The following is a 20507-nucleotide window of genomic DNA, read 5'->3' as shown; positions in this document are numbered from 1 at the left end:
TATTAATTTTTTGTATGTAGTTTTATATTAAATTAATATTTATAGGTGTTAAAGGTATATAAGTAAATACCTGAAATATTATTCCAATATCTTCAATGTACTTTATTAATATACTTAGGTTAAGTTAGGTTTAGTGGGTTAGGTCGAAAACAGATCATTTGTTTTAAATCTGTTCTTTTAGATAGAATTGGATTACCTACTAGTTGATTAAGTATTTAATGTATTACCTACTATTCGTTGTATATTGCACCAGTTAGTGAGTTTGATATTGTTATTTGTTATATTATGGAATTTATTGTATTATCTGTCTCATATTTTAATAATTGTCTTATTATTAGGATTTGTTTCCTATTGGACAACAAAACTTGACGTCCAAAATTGCAATTTTGGAAACTAGTTCTGTCATTGTAGACATTTTATATGAATAGTATATCTACTGTACCTCATTTAACCCATCTTGCCACCTCATTCTAATATTCATTGAACTAATAGAAATCCATTAAACTCGAGCCGAAACGAGCTGAAAACTCAAAAGGCCGTGACAAACCAGATTTTCCCTTTTACAAAATTCGTCTCGTGAAACCCAATTTCAGTTTCATGCCATATTAATAGAAAATATGATATAAGCCAACCAAAGTGGATTAAAACTTGGGCCTTTGAAACTGGTAATAAATGGGGATGAAACTTTTTAAACTTTAAAGCGATTTTGGGCAATTTAAGGCTGGTTAAAAATGCGACGGTCGCATAAGGTGAACTAAAAAATTCTGCCGAATAATATTTGGATATGAATGAAGTTGTTGTGAGGATAAAGTATAATTTTGGCACACAACCTCTCTGAATGGCGTGCAGCTGAAATACTCTAGGACAGTAAAACATCTAGGTGCTACACTGGATTAAATTACACTGGCAGTTAAGAATCCATCTCCACATGTTCTAAATATTGCTCCTGTAAATCATTTTCACAGTACATTCATTTGCACAGATGTGTTACAGAATTTAAAAATGAACGAACAGACGTCCACGACGAATTGCGTAAAGCATGGCAATCGGTTTGGGATGAAATCGAAATAGTTGACGAATAAGTGTCTCTAAAACCACCATCAACAAATTTTTGTATAAAAATTTAGGGTATTAAAATATCTGCGCAAGCTGGGTCCCAAAATTACGGACCGTAATTCGGAACTGGCGAGAAACGTGAGAAGTAGATCTATCGCGCCCAGCAGCTCAAGGAAGTAGTGTTTCCAGATGTAAATTTAACTTTCTAGTAAAACTCGACTCATAACAGTAGATTTTTAATTAATTAAAATTTTGTTTTGTTAACACACACGAAATGTACATATATACTTCCCTAAAAAACCTTGATAAAAACATAGTTAATTTGTTGAGAAATTAGAAAATATAACTGAAATGACACGTATTCTGATTCCGAGTTGGTTAGTTCGGAATTTGTGTTATACATTTGAGAATTATGCAAACTGATTAGGTCTTTGGAGTCAAAGCTAAAACAGGTGTATTCTTTTGACCCAATATATAACTTCTGCTGCGCAGAAACCCTATAATACGAGATGTGGATAACTTATTGCGTTGGTAAATTGTAAGTAAATTAACCTGGGAAAAAATTCACTCTATATTGACGAAGTGAGGCAAGAATAACTAATCTTCGATAAGTGAGAGTTATCTCCAAACAACCTATTTTTGAGAAAAATCAAAAAAAGTTCAATGTTGACTTTAGAACCAAAATCGACTTTTATATTACGCAATTATCGCCATTCATTATCTAGTATTTCTATTTCACACTCATTAATTACACTTCGAAAGATTTGTGCTAAAGGAACTACAGTACCTAGTCCCTGCCACTATATTTAACAGTTTAATATTGCTAGTTTTTTTTTAAATATTCCTATTAAAATTGAATATTCATGTAATCTGAATGCCGAAATGCGTCAGAAGATTAAAAATAATTGAAGACCTTTAACACAGTGTGTATTTGCTTACGGTAAATGCAAAGTAACCTGCCTATGTTTTTTTATGTACACATTTGGTTATCCAGAAGGATAATCGGAGTTCTACTGTATTATTCTCTAGAGAGACCCATTTTTGCAAAGTCACATCTAATAATAAGGTTTCAACTTCCTTGGGATTAAAAGTATTTTGAAACATATGTTTCTATTTTCAAAAAGTGGATTTCATTATATGAATGGATCGCAATATAAAGTATATTTTTGATAAACTGGTATTCCAGTAGTAGACTTGAAACAATTTTAAATGCAGGAGAGGCATATATTATGACAGTGACATAGGTATCATATAACGCAAGTAAATTGTGTCTACAATCAAAATTCTTCAAAAGTTGAAGAGCAAAATGTTTAGACTTAGAATATAGAAATATAGGTAGGGAACAAATTAGTAATAGAAAAAAATTATCACTCCTGGGCATTTGCTTGGGAAGTAGACAAATTAGTTCCCAAATAACTCTCAAGTTTCAATATTGGGATAATTTTTTCTCCACCATATATGCTAATTCACTTAAATTCTATCTTTGCTAACGTTTAATACCTTAACTTTGTTGCTGATATAATACAAAAATTACTATGTGTTGAGGCTCTTTCATCAAAGAAGTCTAAACATCTGGTTTGCAGAATGTGTTTTTTCTGACTGGTTAAATTTTTTTCAGATAAAGAAAGTTCAGCAGCCAAATAAATATCAGATAATCAATAGTTTTCAGGATTTTCGAAAGTATTTTTTCTGGTAGGTGGGCTTGCAGTAATGAGTTATCTTTCAATAAAACATTCTAGTAATGATTTATATATAGCAGATAAGTCTTCACGTATTTTATGATTTTTCGGGTGTAAGGATTACATTTCCTTATTCACGTTATTGAAAAAAAGGAAAAAGAACTGTAGGAAATGTAGAAAACATTTTGTTAGTGGTTCTTCTAAACGTGCCAATCTAGTTGTCGTAATAAGTAGTTGCTCGGTACACGACGCATTTGTATTGAATAATTATATTAAAATTGAAGCATCATATTACTCTAGTAATCTCACCACAACACTTTCCAAAGACAGCCACCTGGTTTGCGTAGGATGAAGAATTTTATAGAGAAAAAATAAAAACCTTAAGTCTCGGTCTCAAAATATTTTTTATATGTCCCGAAGGTTACATATTTCGCTTAAGAAAGCATCATCAGACCTTATAAACTAGTAATAACACGAGATCACTGACGAGTTCTTTCAATTTGAAAATTTTATGTTGTATATAGTTTTAAAATTCTTTAAGCAATTCAATCTCCTTAGGACTATTAGGACCGCTAAAAACCTATGTCTATATTATGTATATGTCTATATTATCTATATTATGTTTATGTCTCTAACTATATCCAAAAATTCGCTGTAGTAAATGTAATGCATTAAAAATATATTCTATACATCTTCTTTTGATCTGCTCATGACCCAATTGTGCTTTCCAGTCATAACGTTAGCTCCATCTGAGTATTTGGTTCTTTTCAAAGTGTCCTTCATGGGTATTAGAGTAAGTGTCGCAAATTCTAATATGTTATTAATAGAGGTCACGGTTAAGCTTAAGTATTTTTTGTTTGTTTTTAGAATATTTATCATATTTATTTTATTTTGTTTACTGATTACATTTTTTACCAGAGATGAGTATTTTGTGCGGCCAATTTTAATTTATTTTAAAATTTCTGAATCGAAACAAATTTCTCTTATTAATTTTGGCAAATGATCCATAGCATTGTATTATATATGTAGGTATTGCGTTCAGTCACAAATGTGGTACAAATGTAAATTGGTTTTTTTGCTTTTATATTAATACTTTTATTGCAGACTGTGCCATATGCCTCCCGCTCGTTATCCCTTCTTTAACTTTCTTTAACCCAACCTCTTAAATCGGCATCATTTTTCCAACCAGGTTTATGTTTTTAATTAAATTCAACCCTCTTTTTAGGGGTTTTCCAGTGGAGGTACGGGTCTTTCCTCGTCTGATAAATTCTCGGAGCTGCAAATAGTATTAAAATGCTCCAATGTTAAAACTGTATAATAGAAATGTTATTAGTTATATATAACCTGCTCATTTTACCTAAATTTAGTCCTTGAAATATTAATTTTCACCCAAATTGCGCCGCAATTTTATAAAACTACAAACGATTACCAATTAATATTACTCGATATGCACCGATTGAGCTGAACGCTGAGTCGCTGAACAGTCCTGCTCACTAAAATTCAAAAGAAGAAATATAAACCAGAAAATAACATCTATTAAACGCAGTGGACTTCTCGGATGCACTCGAATTTGTAGTCGATTGCATGATAAATCGAAATAGACCTAACACCTAAAGGCTAATTCTCACTAATTCTACGTATTTCGCTCAGAGCTGATGCTTTACGTAAAATGGTATTAATATAAACAAACTATTCCTGATTGGGGCCAAAGAAAAGATAAGGGAGAGTTAAATGACGGTGCTTATATTTAGATTATATTGGGTGAATTACACCTCAATATTTTAACCACGTATTATATCTAGCTATGATATAAAATAAGATTAAAATTTTATATAAAGTAGGGTCCAAAACGTCTTAGTTTTTAAGATACAGGGTGTTAAAAAAGGAAGGAGTGATGGCTGTTTTTTGTAAATATTTTCGAAACACCTGAAGGCTTTTAAATAAAATTTGGTACAATTCCTATCTTTTTATGCTTTATTTAACGAACTAAAACTTAACTTGGATTATCGTCCGAGGTGGGTAACACAAGTTGTGCGTGAAAAAATTTGGCCCAAATTTGTTGTTTATCGATTTTTCGTAATTTGGAATACATAATTTGAAAGTCTGAAGTTTTTTTAAGTAAATACGATACTCTTGTCGCACTTCGCTAGAACTCGGTTTCCGTCAGAACCGCCTTTCTTGAGAGAGAAATTCTTGAACATTTCATTATAAATAATTTTTTCACGTTTACAATCGAGATGCGGATAAATACCCTGTATGTTAAAGGTAAAGAGGTAATGGCGGTTTTTTGTGAATAATTTCGAAATACTTAACGATTTTGAAATAAAGTTTAGTATTGGATTGTCTTCATAAGTTGGTGAGACAGAAAGACGTCCAAAGACGAAAGACAATGACGTCCAGCAACACAAACAGACGTCTTCCAAGGCCTATTTATCCGCAACTCGATTGTAAATTTTAAAATAAAAAAAATTCATTTGTAATTAAATTTTCAAAAGCATTTGTCTCGGAAACGAGTTCTAGCGAAGTGCCAAAAGAGTACCTTATCTACTTGAACAATATTCAAATTCTGTAGCTCAATTTAAAAAAGACCGACAAACAACAAATTTAAGGCAAATTTTTTCTACGCCTCCCCTGTATGACCAACTTATGAGGACAATATAATACTAAATTTTAGTTCGTTAAACAAAGCATAAAAAGTTTAGTGCCTGTATACCAAACTTTATTTCAAAACCGTTAAGTATTTTGAAAATATTTACTCTTCACCTCTTTAACATACATGGTATCTTAAAAACTAAGACGCTTTGGACCTACTTTATAGAAAATTTAAAAATTATTTTAGGTCATAGAATATGTGGTTAAAATATTTTAGGCACCCTGGATAATCGAATGGAAATGTAGAATTTATTGTTTCGGGTATGCTGACAATTATTATAATGTTTTAATTTTTTTCAAATTATGTTTATATTAGAAACATTCGAACCTGAACTTTTAACGGGATAAAACAGTAGAACAGTACGTCCGAGATAAGCATTAGATCTATTATTAACATAGTATAGTAGAATCTTTGCAGTGGGGAACACAAGCTTCCCGCCAGTGTTGTCGGATAGATTCTTACGGACAACCCATATACATTGAATCTTCTTTAAATATTGGATTTTTTATAAAAACGGTCCTAAATTTATGCCTAAATACTATGACTATATGAAACGTTTTTATTTAAACATATTTATTTTACAACGTCCAAAAAGGAAAAAGGTCCTTGGACGCGTAGCACGACTCTTCTTTGATGTAATCAAAAAAAGCGTCATAGTAAATTTTCTCTGCAGGCAACGATTTGAGGTCAGTTACACTGATGTGTCATTAATATACAAGGGAATTTATAAAAGTGCCAAAATTAGTTGTTTACATTGAAAACTCTTTTACGTATGCCGGGTGACCCAAATTCGAGCATAATTATTGGTATCTCATGTGCACTCGGCTTCAAATATCAAAAGATCACAAATAAAAATACACCTTTATCCAATGATTATGGCTTATTATATTTTCGTCTAATAATACGTAAATCACCTTGCATGCATATTTAAACAAACGGTCCCTTTGCGAAAAAAAAACTTTAAACATTTCTTTCGATTAAAATTCTTGTTCCTATAGTTTAAACCATTCCACTTTCTTGCCGGTAGAACAAATTGTCATAAAACAACACAAAGTTTTCCTCTGCACTGCACTAAAAATTCAAAGTTTTCTAAAGGTAAAATAACAGATTGCGGCTCGGGTAGAAACGTACATTTTGAAACTATATTTATTTAGTTTCTTCCGGATAGAAATGAGTTTTAATGGAATTATTTAGGTTTGCTTGTTGGAGATTTTAAAGCAAAGTCATTATGTAATGTAGTAGAAACTTAATTAAATTTATACTGTTTGTATTGGGTTTTTTTTGTCAAATTCGGGTGGTTTCTATTTCTGAATCAACTGGCCAGAATCTTCTGCAGTTACCTCTGGACTCTGAGTTCAATATATTATGTTTCTGATTTTATTTGTGATCTTATTAGAAATGAGTCACCTCATGATAGAAGGGCGACTCTAAGTTTTCAGGTAGGGTTTATTTTATTAACACTTTTCTAGATATTGTTACGCTTCACGTAGTAATAATTCGGGAAAACATATTCAATATCAGCTACCTCTCTACAGCAACAATTACGGCTATCCAAAATGTGCAGAGATAATACAATTCGCTAACTTTTGTGACGCACTAAAAGCCTATCATAACTAAGGATTTGATGTTTTGTTAAGGGCCATCTGTGTTGAGCAAATTCACATTCCATTAGGTAATGTTTGTGATAAGCCAATTTGGTTGACACTAGGTCAAAAGCCTCCACCAAAGGAATATAGGCAGGATTTGCTAGATAGAAATGTGAAATCGAAATTTCATATAAGTCAATCAAATCGGGTAGCACAGGGTAATTTTCTGCACGAACCATTTTAGTAAACTACCAACTTCCTCTTGTCCGTCTCGAACGCATTACTTCCAGAGATATTTTTAGAGGTATCCTCATTTTGAGGAAATTCAATAATCTGTTGTTAGTTACCTAACAAACGCCACACACAGTTCTCAGAAAATCGATATTAGTTTCTGGTTTACTGATTACTTTTTAGCATTATAAAAGTCCATAATCATCGTCTATCCACTTTCTTTTTAAACCAGTCGTAAATGGTCGATTATCAGCTCCCCGCTGGTCTATTGTGGCACATACTTCGTTTTCCCCCATTAAATCGACCCTCTCGAGGAGTTCTAGCATTCATTAAGGAAGGCATTTTTAATATCTTCCACTTGGCGAGTCAGTCCCAAGACTGGTTTTCTGCAGCACTCGACTGTCACATAAAATAGTTGTCATCGTTTCTTCGTTCTCAATTATTAATCTACACTCGACGTTAGCTAGGCCAATTTAATGCATGTAAAGTAAGTGATTAGTGTACACACTTAGTTTAGTGTTAGCACAATTACCATTTGAAGATTGATGCACATTTATTCTTCTTCGCGTCATTTGAGTATGACGTACAGCACCTCTTGAATAAAGTAGTGATTCTCTCTTCATTGTCTCCCTTATTTAGGATTATTAAATCAATAGTGTATGCCTGGACTTCTATCAGCAATGATAGCAAGCAAGTCATAGACCAGAAATGACCACAGGAGCGGAGAAATAACACCTTCTTGTGGACACCCTTGTGAAGCATCGAATTTCACCACCTCTCCTTGTAGTGAGGTAGTTATTCTCCTATCCCTCAGCATCGCTTTGATCCAGTCGCCAGCCAGGGCAGACTTATAAAGAGAGTTTATCAGGGTAATGCTCCCTCTATATACAGGGTGTAACATAAGTGATGACTTCAATTCTAAGGGATGAGTTCTTGTAATTTTTTAATTAAAAAAGTTCACATGTCCGCAAACGATTCGTTTTCAGGATACATAGTGCTAAACTTTATTTGTTAAATCACATTTTTCAAATACAAATAAAATTTTTCATTCATATCTGAAAAACACGTTTACCGAGTTTGTTAAAATTTTTACAGTTTGTTAATGTACATAGGTAACTTTATAAGGTATCCTTTGGCTTATTTATACGTCACTTAAGTTTTGTGAAAAATAATAAAAGCTTAATTGAGTTTTTAAATATCATTAAATTTTTGATAAAATAAATGCTCAAAATGAAAAACACGACTGTCAATACAAGCATGCAATCTTCTTCCCATCGATTGTCGCAGATGTTGAAATATTCCTGGAATCTACAATTCTGTTTCTTAAATTAATTTCATCCATAACTGGCCTAGCAAAAACAGGCGATGTCAGATATTCCCAAAAGAATTAGTCCAAAGGATTCAGATCTGGGGATCGTGCTGGCTATGCCTGAGGTTTCCCCTGACCAATTCATTGTTGAGAAAAAGTGTTATTAAGGTAGTTTCTAGAGACAAGACTAAAATCAGCAGATGCACCGTCGTTCATAAACCACCTTGCAACTCGCACCTCGCGCAAGCAGCACTCCAAGAGTGACATAGGACTTTCCTCTTGTGCTTGTGTTTACCATAAAAAAAAACCTTGTATTTCTTGTTGCTAGTGGTACTTCTTCTAACAGACCTGCCAATGTTTCTTGTAGAAATTATCTGTAAGTGTCACCAATCAGCAGAGAAAGGAGAAAATGCGGTCCGATAAGATGATCATCAAGAATTTCTGCCTAAACTATCACCGAAAACTGCTGTTGGAATCCACTTTCTCCAATGGCATGGGGATTTTCGTAGTCCCAAAAATTATTATTGTGGAAGTTTCTGATGGCTTCCGGTGAAAAACTTGCTCCTTCTGTGAATAGAATTTTAGACGTAAAGTTTAGATTCTGCGCATTTTTTTAAAGAAACCACCGGCAAAACTCTTATTGTGGCACGTGTGTATCAAAACTCTTGGCATGGTACTTGTACATCTTGGCTTGTGGTAGATAATCTCAATACAATAAAGATAATCTCACAGAACATCCCCCTTTAGAAATGAAAGTGAATGGAATGAATGTGTCGAGCTGTTTTAAGTTGTCCGCTCGATCGAAAGATGGCACGGCAGGTCATCGATTTGCCGCACAGTACAGTACAGAAGCTGTTTTGTTTCATTGATTCTCCGATAGATAAAGGCACTGTATGTTTTATTATGGGTTTTCCCGATTTGCTTTCGGTTCTGGCTGCTGTTTTATTAATCCAGTAAAAACAAATATGTGAATAATTTTTTTTATTGGATTAATAAAACGTCCTATGGTATCGTAGGTGTGGTAATTCAAAAGCATTTTAATTTAATATTATATTTAGAAAAAACACCAATATTCTATTTAGACATAAAATTAATTATGTTCAGTACTACAAAAGAATAATAATTAGAAAATATGGCTACATTCATGTACCATATCACGTGGTACAACTTATCCTCTCTAAGTGCTTTGATACTTAGTGTTTTGGTCTGATGATTGGGGGTAGAATGAACTCTGGGGCAAAATGATTGGCACAAACGCAGTGTTCTGTTTGAATTATTTCACTAGTGCTTTCTAAGCAAGGATTTTTAATAATAATTATCCATTGCTGTCTATATTTGGCATCCGTTGAAAAAACGTAGCGGCTAGAATACAGCCCTATGCAGCCTGGGACATAGCATTTATGTTTTGCCTTTACGTCACCCATAAACATAGACATTTTGTGGAATGGTCTTCATACTAATTTAATGTTCATAATAAAAAGTTGAAAACCAAACTAAAAAGAAAAGTTTTAGACAACACAACACACGAGAAAGTACACCACTGGAGTACCCGGGATTATTGGATTTATAAATAGGTAGCTAATTCCTTCTTTCCTATTCCTATTTTGTGAAGAGCACTAATCTCGTTTGACAGGCACTGGACACTAAATATTAATTTGGGTAGGAAGTTTATAGTGTTTAGAACTTTAGTCTCTTAATTAAATATATTGAAACCGAATGACATATGACGTGAGGATGGCGATGGCAATGTCAGCCAGAACAGCAGCGGGAGTTGACAGCCGTTCCGATATATTCGGATATTCGACTAGGAATTTGATGATTTTTAGAGAAATTTGAATTTTATTTTAGTAATTTCACTAGATATCATACCAATACCAGAAAATTAAAAAGTATTTTTATTTATCTTCGTGTTTACTACATTCATATCATCATCCTCATGTTTTGAGTCCTGTGGGTTTATATTTTTAATTTTTATCTGTTTTCTTTAAAAACTAATTACAGTTTTTATTATTATTGGTTATACTGTCTGTTTTAATTAACTTAGCTAGGTATACCTTATTAATATTTTATTTTATAAATTCGGTAATTGTTTTTGCTTGTGTAGAGTGAGAACCTTGTTTGTATATTATTTGCAGTGCATATTTTTATATTGTATTTTTCTTCCAGTTTTTGAGACTTTGGCGATATGTTGCCCATAAATATAGCTAACATATAAGTTGCTGAAGAGGAGGAGCGGTTGGAGGATTTAAGACCAGTAAATTGGGAGAGACGTCAGATGAGGGAAGAAAGAAATATTTTCTCTATCGAGGACACACGATTTAAACGGCTATTTAGAATAAACAAAGAAATCATATGATAAATATATCGACATTTAGATTTGTTTTACTTTTATTTGTTTTTGTTTAGTCTTTTGTGTAATGTAGCAAAATGTATCTAACTTAAAAATGGACGTCTCGCTTTAGCGACATTTGTCGAGCACAGAGTTTGGGACGTGTGGAATCGAATAAATCAGTGGAATTCCATATGACACAGAGACCCGCTGTAGAAAGCCAATCGGGAAAAACCCAAGTTAAAAAATACAGGACGCGTCACCTATCGGAAAATAAATGAATCAAAACAACCGATTCAAAACAACAACCCGACACGCTCCTTCCACTGCTTGCAGGAACTGCTTGCTCTAATTGTTGAGTCATTATTATTCTCAGTCTACCAATGCGCTCAGCATTAGCAGTTAAAGATCCAGTTTCGCGCAGTCGGGCATGGAGTCTTATGAAAGTCCTTTCTGATGGCATTAATCTATTGCATTATTGAAAGCGTTCGTGGTAAAGTCGACGGGCTTCTGCAGCATTTACATCTGCAAGCCCAGAAATAAAATGCATTTGAGCTAAGTCGACTTTATTCATAGTTATCTGTACACTAAAAGATTTTCAACTAACGGTACATGGTAAATGTTAATGTTAAAATATCCGAATTTTCTTATCAGAGCTATTTTTATATATGTACAGATTATTCCAAATGACAATTTTCAAGCATTTTATTTTTTTATGGAGGCCAGAGACTTTAATAATTTTCTCTCAACGAAGCACTATATGGAGAAAATTTTAGGGACAAAAAAGCCATTAATTAAATTTTCCATTTTTAATTTATGTTTATATGAACTTGTTTACTAACCTAGCCCTTTTATATGTCCATCTTTTTATATAAACGATTAAGAAATAAAATTATACATAAAAAATCGACAACAGAGATTTCCAATCCAGACCTGTACAGCTGAACATCAATAGACAAGTCTCTAAAGTCGGAATATTAGTCCGGTAAAGATTTTTGCAGGTTCTATATACGTTTCCGTAAAGAAATTATACATTTTAAATATATAGCACATAAAATTCTCATGCATCCAGACTAAGCTGCCCAGATCAAAGGATATAGATTATCGGTGAGGTCAATTACAGCTCAACCAAAGTAACTTGGCCTCTAAGAAGTGCATAAAAGAGTCAAAGAGATACTTTACAAGGGCGAAGGAAAATATAGCGTAATGCATTTACATCTGCCCTTTCTAATAAAACTTTCTTTCTTTTGGAAATTACTATACCCCCCTGAAACATTACGATGTAAAAACTCTAAAACTGAATCACAGAAACCAAAATACTTTGATCTACCTATAAAAGCAATCTTGTAACCAAAAAGACAAACTGGATTCACTTACCTGACACTTTGTTTCCCATTGCAACCGACTGCCGCAATATCAAACTTGTAGTTCTTCCGCTTCTCACAGTTGAGACTCCGCCTGGCCCTGAGCTCCGCATGTCCATCTTCGCGTAACTCAATTTCGAAAGGGGCTTCGCCATGGTGCTTGTTTACGATCCGGAATCGACACACCTGGACACCGGTTGCCCGAATCGGAGGTGTCACCTCCACGACCGTCTCGTTCTCCTTTACGATACCGTGGTAGCCGTTCTCGAGGTTGGATATGTCTAAATGTGGGGCGTCATCTGAAAAATTAAATTGACACGTTATAATATGTTTGTAAATTGAGAGTAATGAATGTAATGGTTTGATATTTGTAAATGATCCCCTATTAAAAACTATGGAAATTAAACTTGCAGCATGTTTAGAGCTTGAGACTTATTCTGGAAATACAAAACATTTAAAAATTAAATATTTTCTTTGGGGAAATAAAATAATAAATTGAAAGTTGTCAGTTGAATCGCAACTCATTTGAGGAACACAAGAAGATCTAGCTTCTAATATAAAGTTTTTGTTGCTTAATGTGATCTCCTCTTGACAACTAGTCAATTTTTTCCTGAATCAAATACTCATGCAATAACATTCATACGCAATAATAGAAATTCTTGAGCAATTTCCTATGGATTCCTTACTTGCCGATAAGAGGAAAAACGTAATACGCTGCAAATCTTGGCTTTCCATACGTTCAATTAGAGTCCAACTATAGTAAGTAGATGGGAGGGAGTAAAAGAAATGATATTGTTGCATGTTGCATATTGTAGTTTGTTCTTTTTAACTTGTGAGACAGATTTGTTTGCAAGTTAATACACCGCATCCAAGATCTGAATTGGCCAGACCTGTATATACATCGTTTTTAATTCAAGGACACTTGTCTATTTCTACCAGTAACTTCCTTTAAACCATCTAAAGAATTTAAAAAATTGATTTTTCATAATAAGGTTGCGGACAACATACAAACAGGCCAATAGTGAGCCAGACCATAACCTAAAATATTTTGGACTTTGTTCGTTTTTGAATCAGGTATTAATACTGTTTCTTAGGAAGTGCATTTTAATGATAGGAAGCAATAAAATCAATATGTTTGCTAAACTTTTTTTTTCTGTATATAATATAAATATACGAATATGGAATTAAGTAGTACTGATGACAATCTCGATGGTATATTAATTTGGCAATAGTCAGACAAATATGAAATGCTCTCGATAAATAAGGTTGTTTTATATGTTCATTTGCTGATCCAACTGCTGGAATTCGTAAGTTTGAAGAAATGCTTCGTCTTCTTCTTAACTGGTGGGGAGATTTGATATTGGAAGCTGAAGCATACAAGACCCGTTTTAGCCAGCCGTGTATATGTATCGTTTTTTATTTGTAGGATATTTTAAATGGGATAATCTATAATACGCAAATATAAATAAAGTTCAAGCTCCTGGTCCAGATCCTGGCATCTGTAATGGACTTTGATCAAAATCTGACTTCAAACGTCAACATAGTTTTTCCATATGACTTGAAGGGATTGATAGCTCATTTTTAGTACTGTTTTATCCTTGAGCGAATCTGCTATAAATTTTTTCATTACTTTAAAAGAGGTCTTGCAACACATATCATATACACCGATTAAACACTTTTTACTCTTGTCAAAGTAAAATACACCATTGAATTACTTTAAGCATATAATAAATCGGAATATTAGCCGATAAGGATTTTTACATAGATCGCCCTCATGGCATGACATAAGGGGAATTTTTATATTTAAAATGTCATGCTTGTCAAACGCTGTTCGCTGCTGCTCAAGTTGAGTCACCCTAGTAGTTTGCTAATTTTGGTCCACCACACATATTTCTTCATTATCCGCCAAATGGGAAGGCGCTTGATACAATTGGATTATTATTTTTTTAGACCTATTCTTTTAACGATAAGATAAATATGCAAGTATGTTTTTATAGATTGTGTTGCATAAAACATACTTTATCCATCCATCATTTGTTGACCCCATTAAAACATATTGATATTTGTAAATATTGATACAATAGCAGATAAAAATTGTAATACGTTCGGATTATTCCGGTAAAATCAAAGGAGATAAAAAATCGGTAATGGCAACTATACCTACAGGTCAATAAAGGTAACTTAATTTCTGAGGTGCCCAGATGAAAGAAATACTGTGCAAATAAAACAAGGAATAAAATATTTACTACAAGTAGAACGTGGCTCACGAATGCAGATGCAAACAACAACATTTAGAAAATATTATTTCAAAACGGTACGTCCAAATCTCTTCCACTTCTACTTCCCCCTGATAGGGTTTAAACATCCTGCCGTCCTATATTAGCAGAACAAAACATTGAGCGGACAACACGTCGGTGCATTCGGGTCTTTAATGGACTTAGCTATCAACCAGCAAAAATCCGCTGGTTTTTAACACAAAAGCACCGCAACTACAAAAGCAGCAAACAGCTTGCTCCCGCCGCGTGAATACAGTCAAAGCTCTCCACCCCGTTTCTTTTGTTTGCTATTCATTTCGGTGCTTTATTATTCGTGCTGATTTACATACATGCAGTAAGCTTTGTTAATCCTTTCATTTTAATAAATTTGGTTATTTTAAAAAGGGTATTTTTAGCGGGTTATCTGCAAAATCCTCATCAAAGGAAGTAATTCCTGATTCTTGAGCAGGACTGGATATCTCATACACTGAATGTCATCGGAATTAAACAAACTGAACTGTAATTTGTCACTCCATCACTATCGATTTCATTCAATTTTAATTCAGTGAACATGTCGGGGAGCAAGCTCGGGTCACTGTCAAGCAATTTTTCTTATTGTATTCTTATCGCTTTTTTAAGCCTTCAAAACGTGGTTGGCCTCAAAAGAAGCATATTGTGCGTCTACATTTGACGTAAGCGGTCATCCATCAATCCATTTTTTGAAACAACACTAGTCACTCCAATCGATGCATGGATGGTCTTCGATAGATGGTCTATTGATTTAATCTTCAATCCCTAATTTCAGCTATCGAAACTGGGCATTCATGCATTAATTTAGAGAAAAGACAATTTCCTTTTATTTTCCTATCTAGCGGACTCTATAGTCCCTTAGAAGTTCCAGGACGTCAAATATATATGATCTATGTTATATATAGCATGATATATAACATAGGTCTATGTGAGATATAGTATTGGTTGTTCGTTCATGGTATCAAGGAAAAATATTTTCTTTTAGGTACTAACTTTCTGTTTCCTTCCGATTTTTAATGCATGAGAGTGAGATGGACAATTATGCTAAAAAGTGGGTAAAACTTTTTCATATTCTACCATATAGAGTTTTTTAGGCATGTCCTAAATCGTCCTCGAATATTATTTTTCTTGTGTAGCTAATCCCACTGCAGATGATAAGCATAATTTTATTGCGATCGTCAATGATTCCTAGTCATGAGATTGACAGTAGTCTCTTGTAATAGATAAAAAGTCACCTTTTTCATATTCTATTGCATATTTTTTAATAATATTTATGAAAATAAGTAAAATGTGTATTGTTGGGACGAATTCATAATGAATTACTTATTTTTTTACTTATTTTTAGGTATATTTATTTAATAAGTAGGTTTTCTTATCGTTTTTAATTTTAATATTCTTAACAAAGTTATGTAGGATATTGAAAAGAAGAAACGAGCCAACTCAACACCAAATCAATACAACCATTCTAAATTTCAACGTCGAATCAAGACAGTCAAGAGTAGAATTTCTCTGTATTTCGAGACCTTTAAGTTTAAATAAATTGCAGGCTTTTGGGTAATCATTCTTATCCACTTTATCTTGCACAAAATCTGGATACAACTACAGCTCTTCTTTCTATCTAAAGTGCTTTCTTAGCTCTGATGCCATCCTTGCCTCTTTTTTTGTGAAGACTCAGTATACAATGTATATACAGATTTGACAATGAACTACTAAAGTTCATTGTCAAATCCTTCTTATTACAGACCATACAGTCAGATATTCCAAAATATGTTAGGTCTTTACAAAAGCCTTTGCTAGGATCATTCACGCTTTACTATGCAATAAATTAGGACAGCTGTATGCGTTGAAGCGTCAGTTTGGTGTTGACTGTTTAGCTTCATTGCAGGCCGTGTACAGTCGGAAAAACCCACCCTATTTTTGAAACAATAGAAAGCCTCCGTTGCCGTCTCAAGGCTCGAATTGCGGACCAATTCTTTTTGCTGAATGTTGGCCCTTGTATTAAGCATTGCAGATATCTAATGTTTGTTGAATACAAATGGCATTGAAGTTTCTGATCTATTATTTTTGCTGGTGTTGCATAATATCCAGAAAAGTCTGGCGATAACTTACCATTGGTCAACATGATGTTGCTATTTTGTTCGTTCATTTTTGGAATTCTGCTCTATGGTGTGGCATTTAGAATGATGAAATTGAGAGGGTTCAGAGGAAATTCCTCAAGCTGTGGTATACTAGACAATATTACGAATATTATGATAATACAGGCTTTGCTTTCTTTACATAACACATGTTTATTTATAATTGTTCTTCATAGCATCTCTAGTTGTTCATGTATAATAAGAATTATATCGTCAGCAAATCTTTTTCTTTTTCAATCTCCAGATCATTGCAAGTGCCTTACTTGCATTGTCCTTTTAGTATTTGAATATGGCTCTGTGGTGGGGTTTTCATGTTATGGCATTGTTATGAAATTCCTCAAGTCTGTCACTATTATTTAAAAGGAAGTAGATGGTTAATGACTGTTAATATTTTTTTATGATTATTATAAAGAACTGATGTAAGTGTAAGCTCTGTGTGTATTATAAATAACTAAAGTAAGTGTAAATAATACTTTAATGTTCACATCCGTTATCTTTCAACGTTAGTCTATTATGTCTCTAAAATCAATAACGTGTCCATAAGATTGTCTCGTTTATCATCTACCCGAAACTACAGCCGAAAATATAACGTCGTCCAATTGAAATCCCTTTCTATTCGATGCACTGTGAGAATCCCTGTCGTGTTTCGTCGAAAACTAAGGAGTGATGGAGCTTTTTAGGTTTGTTTTTGTCCTCCTGTGACAGTTTTGTTAACTTGGGATGAACGAAATTAATGATGGTCCCATCCTAACTCAACATATAACGTTAGACAGGATGTATATTACTACTAAAAACAAAATAAACAAAAAATCAATACTCTGTAACAATGTCTTTGGTATCTGTTATTTTGAAATACCCCTTTAAAAGAAGACAATAATAAGTTTGCCTATCGCGTTACCAGGTTGGGAGAGCCCTTTTATCTTACTTACGTTATACGAAAAATTATCGTTCTGAAATCCTCCCAGTTCTCTTTGTATCACACTGAACAATGCCTAATTTAACGAGTCTCCTCCCTTTAGATCATTAAATAATTTAATAAATTCTCCCTTAAAGTTGCCCTTTTCTCGAAAAGAGTTTGCAACTCCCCAGGAGGGAAAAAACTTCGAAAACCTTCTAATTAAGTTTATGTCAAAGAAACTCGGGCCTAAGAAGGTTTATTTTTCGATTTTCCTTTTAGTAATACATATTTTTCAGGAAATTTTAGATAGAGAGTTCTCCGTGGCTCGTCTAAAGATTATACTTTAAAGTTTGAGAAAAGCTGCCCACAAGCATTGAAGTAATCTCTGCATTTTTAAGCTTCCATTATTTTGATTTTATCTTTTATTAAAGAATAATCATAATAAGCAATTTTACCTTTTTATTTCACCAAAATCAAACTCCAAAATCCCTTGACTGCAGGTAATAGTATTACTCGGTAATGGAACTTGCAGAAGACTTTTTTCAGAAAAACATAAATATTTAAAAATTAAAGTTTTTCTTTGAATGAAATGAAAGTTGTTAATTTAATCGCATTTATCTGAAGAACACAAGAAGATTCAGTTTTTAATAAAAGTTTCTTATTTAACGTGAACTCTTTTCAATTTTCTCCATTTTTCAGGAGAATTCTTTGTCTAACCATAGTTTGTCAATTTCTTTCTTGGGTACCCATCCAAATACTCATGCAATACCATTCGTACGCAACGATAACACTAATGCTATTTTTCTATTTTTAACTTGAGATATATATATATTAATACATTTCTTCGGCTAACACTAAATTAAGGACTCCATAAATGGATATGTTGTAGCGGAACGACCTCTACCTTTGCTATAGTTTGTTCCATTAGAATATGGGGCGTCTTAAATATTTTCTTTATTTGGGGAAATGTATGACGTTCTTTAAAGCCTAAATTTCTGCTCGGAGTAGTCTTATGATTATTACTTCGTTTGTCACCATTTAATAGAGAAGTGTGGCGCCTTTGACTCCGTAATTCCGTTAAAAGGTTTTAATCCGGGTCAGTGCTTTTATTATTAAAAGGTAAGGTTACAACTGTCCTGTTTCTTGGCTAGCAATTTATATTATCTATTTTATTATTAAAAGGTGTTAAAACTAAACCTGAAACTGAGGTGAATAAACTAAGATTTCCCGACATTAGTGGTTTCTTTGACCTACGAACCCCCGGGACTAAAAATCCCATTACAACTTGGCTGCCCAACTGTGACAAAGAATCCACATCTATGGGTAATCCACGACCTCCAGTAGTTCATTCACCGAGGAACTTAAGATCTCGAAGACCATCAAACATGGATGGATCTAGGAGCTTTTTAACCGAAGAGAGGAATACGACAGGACCATTACAACCTCTGGGGAGAAGTGAAGAAGCAAATGTCGCTTCGGGGGCGAGTCCATAAGGCTACGCATCTACAGGGGCAGGCCAAATAAACAGCTCTACGAGAGCGAGTGCTGAAACGGGCGCAATCCATAGAAATTATGGATAAACAGCCGCAACAAGAGGGTTGCTGCCATACCGGGAACCCCCAGGAACACCGATAATAGCGTCTGCCACAGGTAACCCCTCTCCAAACTATTATCAGGGATTTAACAGCCAACCATTTTTATCAACGATGGGTCCAGCTACTAATCAATGTAATTTTTTTCACCAACCACCGTTACAAAATATCCATAACATATTAAATTCAGATATTTTTAGTAGTGTAGGAAATTTTGATAATAATGGTAGCATTCATCCTATTGATTTTGTAAACCAAATTGAATTTGTATGTAGAGCGTATCAGGTACCATTTAACCAAATTAGTTTTTTACTAGTTAAGAAATTTATAGGAAAGACAAAGTCTTGGGCCGAGTCTTTTCTTACAACGTTTATTGATTTTTATAGTTTTAAGACAGCGTTTGTGAATTTTTTTTGGTATGAGACAAGACAGTTGGACGTGACCTTTCAAATAAAAGCTGCGCGTTATGAGGGTGGTTCATATTCTGAGCATTTTACTAAGTATATAGCAATGGCAAAACACTTAGAACCGGCTTTTTCCGAAATTTCACTGATTTGCATTATAGCCAGGCATTTTCCACCTCATATTTCGTCCCTTTTAGTGGGCACAAATAATTTTTCTGATGCATTAGCAAGGCTACATAGGCCGATTGTTTTAGCTCAAATTATAATAATAGTAATATTACTTATGGTTCAGCTGGTGGAAACTGTCGGGTCTAGAAGTTTCCACCAACGGGTGAGAACTAGAAGGGTCTCTGTCTTTCCGCCCGGAGGCAGAGCAGATATTATTAAAAGGTGTTAAAACTAAACCCATAACTGAGTGAATAAACTGAGATTTCCCGACATTAGTGGTTTCTTTGACCTACGAACCCCCGGGACTAAAAATCCCATTACAATATGTATACACATCTGGCCCATCTTTCGCTACTTCGCAAGAGGTCTTGAAACAAATACCATATACACCGATTTTAGTAAGATCTTCTTCTTCCAATCCTTATACTAATGGATGGTTGAACATTTTCCATCGCTTCTCTATTCCTTGCGGTATCAGTGGCTGTACTGTCGGATGTTACGCAACCATGATTCGTCTTCTCTCAATCTTGCTCTCGATCATCAGCTGCAAGAATCGGTGTCTTTAACTCTGTATGATGTGCTTCATATTTTCGTTTATCTCTTCTTAATGATTTCAAAGAGTTTGCGTTACTTGTTGACTCTTCTAAGAACTTCCTTATTTGTCAGTTTTGACATCCAGGGTGTCCTAAGGATTCTGTGGTATACCCACATCTCAAACGCCTGTTAATTGAATTCATATTCAATGTCCAACCTTCGAAAGAGCCTCAGAAACTTAAACTACAGGTCAACCAACGTAATTTGATCTTTACGGCAGATTA

At 33.9% G+C, this 20507-nt stretch overlaps 1 protein-coding gene and 1 long non-coding RNA gene across 3 annotated transcripts in view; both read right to left on the bottom strand.

Annotated features, from left to right (window-relative positions):
* LOC126738283 (calsyntenin-1) overlaps positions 1-20507 on the bottom strand; it is a 380536-nt gene that overhangs the window by 186234 nt on the left and 173795 nt on the right. For both annotated transcript variants that reach the window (XM_050443535.1, XM_050443536.1), the window contains exon 2: positions 12221-12506. In XM_050443535.1, the coding sequence (XP_050299492.1) occupies positions 12221-12506 (286 nt within the window). The remainder of the gene's footprint in view (positions 1-12220; positions 12507-20507) is intronic.
* LOC126738287 (uncharacterized) lies at positions 9550-10343 on the bottom strand. Its single transcript, XR_007661279.1, has 2 exons — positions 10064-10343; positions 9550-10007 (listed from the first exon to the last, which is right to left on the bottom strand). It is a non-coding gene; the product is annotated as an uncharacterized LOC126738287 (long non-coding RNA).

This window comes from Anthonomus grandis, chromosome 7 (genome assembly GCF_022605725.1).
Source record: "Anthonomus grandis grandis chromosome 7, icAntGran1.3, whole genome shotgun sequence".
NCBI lineage: Eukaryota > Metazoa > Arthropoda > Insecta > Coleoptera > Curculionidae > Anthonomus > Anthonomus grandis.
Note: the sequence above shows the minus strand (reverse complement) of the source record. Positions and strands in the feature narration are given on the sequence as shown.